The sequence below is a fragment of the Schistocerca nitens genome, chromosome 2 (assembly GCF_023898315.1).
Source record: "Schistocerca nitens isolate TAMUIC-IGC-003100 chromosome 2, iqSchNite1.1, whole genome shotgun sequence".
Lineage (NCBI taxonomy): Eukaryota > Metazoa > Arthropoda > Insecta > Orthoptera > Acrididae > Schistocerca > Schistocerca nitens.
In genome coordinates, this window is record NC_064615.1 from 269,566,458 (window position 1) to 269,572,457 (window position 6,000).

General features: G+C 41.3%; 1 protein-coding gene across 1 annotated transcript in view; it reads left to right on the top strand.

Moving 5' to 3' along the window:
• LOC126234977 (frizzled-9-like) overlaps nucleotides 1-5,765 on the top strand; it is a 250,520-nt gene extending 244,755 nt beyond the window's left edge. Inside the window, exon 5 of the mRNA XM_049943716.1 lies at nucleotides 1,189-5,765. Coding sequence (XP_049799673.1) covers nucleotides 1,189-1,749 — 561 coding nt within the window. The 3' untranslated portion in view covers nucleotides 1,750-5,765. The remainder of the gene's footprint in view (nucleotides 1-1,188) is intronic.
• Nucleotides 5,766-6,000: the final 235 nt, after the last annotated feature.

Consider the following 6,000-nt stretch of genomic DNA (forward strand, 5'->3'; position numbering starts at 1 on the left):
ACGAGCATTTAACTAACGTCATGGGGAAAGCTGCCATAAGATAAGTAGTTATCCTTGCCTCATCGTAATCTTATAACGTTGAGCAAGCCCAAAAGTTGTTAGCTTAAAATGGGACTGCATCGTCTTTGTAAGATTTCATTAGCAGAACACAGTACTATTGCGTGTTATGTTTCTAGTTTTGGGCTTTTTGCACGTTGTAAGATTACGATAAGGGAATGATAATTACTTATCTCGTGGCAGCTTTCGCCGTGAGTTAAATGCACGTATATATATTTTTTTAAATTTTCAGACGTGTGAGCCTCTTGTTGCAAAATGATAATTGCATCACTGCAGCCCATAATGCAAGAGTATACAATATCTTTCAGCTCGATGCAGTTTTCATCTGCACTGCATTAAGGTGTGAAATGACTGATCAACCAAAAATTGTCATGACGTCTTGTGACTCGTTTGCGCTGCCTTTGCTTTAGTTTACTGTTTTTAGTGTATTTTTCGTAATATTTGAAAGAAGAGTGGTTGCAATTATTAATGCAATTTTCAGGTTTGTGATTACAATTGAAAATGACAGCTTTGTGCGTCGAAACTAGTTATGTAACCTTTTAAAAATTTCATTGTTTTAGTGACAATGGCTTGACTACCGTTGGTTGTGTCAAACATTTTAGATATTGTTCTATTTAGTAGAAATGTGTTTGATACGTAACCGAGACGTTGCAGCAGTGTGGAACCAATCCAGACGGCGAAAGAAGTCATGTAAACTGGCCTGATATGATTGCAGAAACCCAATTACAGCAGTACACCCCGTTTTCTGCTGCATTTTGTTTTACCGGCGCGCTACATTACTTTGGCGATGGGATATCAGTGTGCATCTTTACTGCAATCCAGTACGTGCAAAAAAACGCTAAACTGATTACGTAACTATGTTTTCGAGGTAATCGTTGAACTCCATCACTCCCAGTCGTATGCAGCTGTTACATTTCTGAAAGCTATACCTGCAATGTTGTGTGTTTGTAACGCAGTACCGTATAGCAATAGATGTATTAATACATGGCCGCATTCAGTTTCTGAAATATATATCTTTGTCGTTCATGTATATTTTATACCTCGCCTCATTCAGCATCGCTGAGGGTTGGCCTTCTCGATAAACACGGCGAGTGAATGAGTGATAGGACTGACACCAGCATTTGGTCGCAGGTGTCGGAATCGGCCGCCGTGGCGCTGGTGGTGGTGCCGCAGGGCGCGCTGCTGCTGGCCGGCGTCGTGTTGGCAGCCCTGGCGGGGGCAGCCCTGCTGCGCGTGCGCGCCGCCGTCAAGGTGGCGGGCCGCGGCGCGGGCGCCGGCAAGCTGGAGCGGCTGATGACGCGGCTGGGCGTGTTCTGCGCGCTGTACGCGCTGCCCGCGGCCGGCGCGCTCGCCTGCCTGCTGTACGAGTCGTGGCACCGGCCGCGCTGGCGCGCGCTCGCGCTGCTGCACGCGCTCGACTGCCGCATGGCCGCCGCCACCGCCGCCGGGCCTGCCGCCCCCGCCGGCTGCCAGCCGCAGCCGCTGCCCGCCGCCGCCGCCGTCGAGGTGGCGCTGCTGCGCCTCTTCCTGTCGCTCGTCGTCGGCGTCACCTCGGGCATGTGGGTGTGGTCGGGCAAGACGTGCCGCGCCTGGTCCAAGCTGTTCACGGCGCCTCGCAAGGCCCACCAGCACCACGCGCTGCCGCTCGCCAGGACTCCCGCCTCCGGCTCGCTGCACGTCTCCAGGGTCTGACCGCCTCCGCACTGAGAGTTTCTCCGGGGCGCGGGATGTACCGCCAATCGGACCTCCGTATGCACCTATCGACTACCGCACTACACTGTGCAACATTCTACCGGCCAGTGATGTGTTCGAAGTAAAGTACGGAGATAACCGCAGTACATTTCAGTTCTTGGAGTATAAGTACACACCGGTGGGGTGAGAATTAGCACGACCCTTCGGATGCATCGAAGATTCTCTCCCAGTCTACGGCATCGTCTTCTATAGTGTTGCATGAGGCACTGACCTCTCTTGCACAGTACACAGCTCCCGGCTACAAAGCTATCCACTCCAGACTGTTACCAGTTTATATTTACACCATATACACTGTGCCTACAGCAGTTCTGAGAAAGTGCTGCTGTTCCTGTCAGTGGGTAACCCCTGAATTCCTTTGGAAATACTGATCAGCTCTGATAATTTATATGACGCGACTGGTCCCACTACAAAGCCCAAATTTTCTTACGGTATTGTGTGAACACTATACTGTGGCAGTTTTAGGTGGGGAGTGTTTCGAATTATAGTCGCGTAAGATACCGATACAGTTCACGCCTGAACAACCACTGCTGACCGCAGCAAACATTTGCACTATAGCCACTACCGAACGCTTTGTATACTTCAATTTGCTTTGTGTTGTGGCTTGCTTTTTTTTCTAATTTTGAAATGAGTGAAGAAACTAATCCTGCTGCATAAAGGGATTCGAATGCAACTTTCATTACAACAGGAGGAATTAGCGATCCCTATGATCGTTATTACAATTCTGCTTTCGTGGAAGCACAGAAAGCAGATGTAAGATTGGCAATCCTTCGATAAGGAGGTAGGCTTGTTGCCCCGCAACGCTCTTCTCCTCTTTGGAAATCTAAGGTCTCATTTGTTTATGTTCGCAGCCAACTGCCATGATATACTGTCCGCATAATACGTCCATATATTTAAAAACAATACTTAAATCTTCTGTTTTCATTACCAGCAATAGAACTGCTTACATATTCGTTTTCTTGCAAGCTGAATAACTGAGCTCATTTCATGTAAGGTTATTACACATTCCTCATGTTACTAAAGTGGAGTCACTTTCTCAGTCTCTTCTTAACTCTGGGAAGATTTACTTTGTGTGATACCCCACGTAATTACATACAATGTAGTTGAAGTAATATTGCAATGCTTTTTCTATTAATTTGGCTGACATGTGGGGCTGCTAGTAAGTAATGCAGGTAAACATGATGGAGAACCTCTAAATTAGTATCTTATGCAAAGGGCTGGTTAAAAAATATCTACAGCTTGTGTGAATTTTACTGTGGGGTGCCTTTCAGTTGTTACAATTTGTTTGTAGAAAATAATGATGCATTGTTGCATTGCACATAATTAAATATATACTGCTCTGTCATTTTTGTTTCATTAACAAGTACTTCATCAAGAGGTTTCTGTGGTCATAATTTTCTTACTCTGCATTAAAATTTGTTAATAGAAAATTATGATGCTTTGTTACATTGCACGTAATTAATTATACACTGCTCTCTCTCATTTTTGTTTCATTAACAAGTACTTCATCAACAGTTTCCTAAGGTCAGAATTATTTCCTGTAAATAAGATCACAGTAAAGCCTTCCACCATTCTATGTTGGTGTAACTGTGTAGACTGTACAACTCAAAGATGTCTGGTTCAGCAGTTGTTGCACTGTGAAGACATGAATCAAGTACCTGCATATATTCCACAGGATTTTTTTTTTGCATTTATTTTCATAATGTCTGTGATGAGTTATTGATATTTCTGTAATATGAGTAAAAAATGAAGAAAAGTATTTTGGAAATGTTTAGAATTGTTCATTACCAGGAATGTGAGATGTGTGGAAGATTGGAATTATGTGGTATACATTTTAGAGACATGGCCTACTTGTATATATAGTGTGTAAAAATATACTGTGAAGAATGTACAAAAAACAATTTCTTTGAAAACTTGTACATATTTTCCAAAAATACTCTACTTATGTTTTTGTCACCAGCAATACTACTGCCTATGTATTTTTCATACATTTGTTGTTATTAATATTGTAATATTAATGATACAGTATTTTTAGACCAACATTTTAACACAAATTTCCAATGAATGCATTTTTAATATTTGTATACTTACAAAGAAACTGCTGAAGTTACTGCTTGCTTTCACCAACAAAACTGAGTGAAGCGATGCAGTGATTAAGACAGTTTAAATGCCTATCTGCCCATCCAGATTTAGGTTTACAATGGTTTCCCTAAATCACATAAGGTTGTTTGCTTTGGAAAGAACACAGCCGATTTCCTTCCCCAATCCAAGCATGTGCTCCACCTCTAATCACCTAGTCATCAGTGGGATATTAAACCCTAATCTTCCTTCCATTTTTAATAATAAGAATAACAGAAATTCTGTTTGTCATTTTGTTACCTTTCAAAAGGGTTGCAGACCTTCCATGCTATGATGGAGGAGCACTGAGCAGTCTTTATCTCTTTTGTGAAGCACAAAATAGAAAAGAAATTTCACAGAGGGCACCCTCCAGCGCCTATTATATCTGATGGGCAAACATGGTTGGGGCTGACAATTTATGACTGCAGTCACCATCTTGGCATAAATAAATTCTGTTAGTGTTGGGATGCAGACTGCTGTGAAGCTTACATCCCTGCTACTCTTCCAGACTTGCGTCACATTTGTAGTAATAACAGAATGTTGCCACAATGGTGTTTAGCAAATGGTCTTTAGCACACTTATGATACATGTTTCGCCACTAAACTGGCCCAGGCACATGAAATTAGAAATGAGCCTCTGCTGTGACTGCTGGCAGGCACATGGCATGAGGTGTATCATTCAGCTTGTCATGTGCTAAAGTCCAATACTGACAAGATTCCTCAATGTTGATTGAAGGGTGAGAAGTTCAATATTGCATAAGGAATGGTTGTGCATTTTAGTGGGCACATTTTCTTCAGGCTCCCTTACACTAGATCAGTTCTTGAAGTTGAATACAACTTCGATCCATTCTGGCATACCTTGCATAGTGATAAATAACTAGCAAATTTCTAAGTCGTACTATGAAACCATTCTGTTGGCAAAATGTGCCTTATTTCAAACAGGACTAGAACCCTGGTGGAAAATTGATGCTAGAGGCAGTGACTAACATGCACATAGAAGTTTTAAATTCAGTAAGTACCTGTATAAGATATTTGGCTCAATTTAACTACATGAACAGGGTACCTGCTGTTTATGCAAAGACCAACCAGGTGATTATTATACAATCATGCTTCTATACTGCCTAGTTTGTGTCAAATACATAACAGAGGACACTTGTGACTCAACATGACAGCTAATACTATGATAACAGGGATAACAACCTCATGCAGATCTTTAATTGTGAATAAATTGCATTAACCAAAAAAAAAAAAAAAATACCAATTTATACCTTCAGAGTCACATCTTCTCATTCAATTAAAAAAGTTCCTGTGTTAGCAAGTGCTACACTCTGCTATTAGGTAAGTACAGGGATAAGGAACAGCAGATTGGTGTGTTGATCGCTAGTCCTTCAGAGCCTACAGAATCAACAGGTCACCACCATTTGTTTTACAACAGTATTCATCATATTAAAATATTAAAGTACCTATGGCAAACAGTGCCTTAAATTGTATCATAAACATATATAACAATTTTATTGTGATGGTTACATATTCCATCACTTAGCAAACACTCTGTTAGAGCCCCAGTGCATTCTTCTGTATGACAATGTGCAGCGTACCACATTTATAAAAAGCAATATTTTGTATTAATATTTTTATTTGCTGTGTGATGTATATTTGGGCCATACAGAAGACATTTTGATTCACTGGATTTTTTATGGGCAAGTGGAAGCTGCTTGTGACACAATGACTGGTAAAAGACTGTAATTTTCTATACAGTGTGTTGTTAAAATGTATTATCTTGTAAATATTTTGTACATACTTTTAATTTTGAACCTAAATAAAGCTTCTACAGAAGTGAAACTTTGGTCAACTTAATTACAACTCATCATAGTAACCTAGTTTAATGTGCTTTATCATTTCTAATTACCCCATCATTGACAGGAAATGAAACCCCCAATCTCCATTCCTTCCTTTCATGCGCTATGCTGATAGGAAACTAAGTGGGATCCCTGAATTTGATAACTTACTTCACTTTCTGTATCTGATACACTTACAATGATCAGCCACAACATCATGACCACTGACCTACTATTGC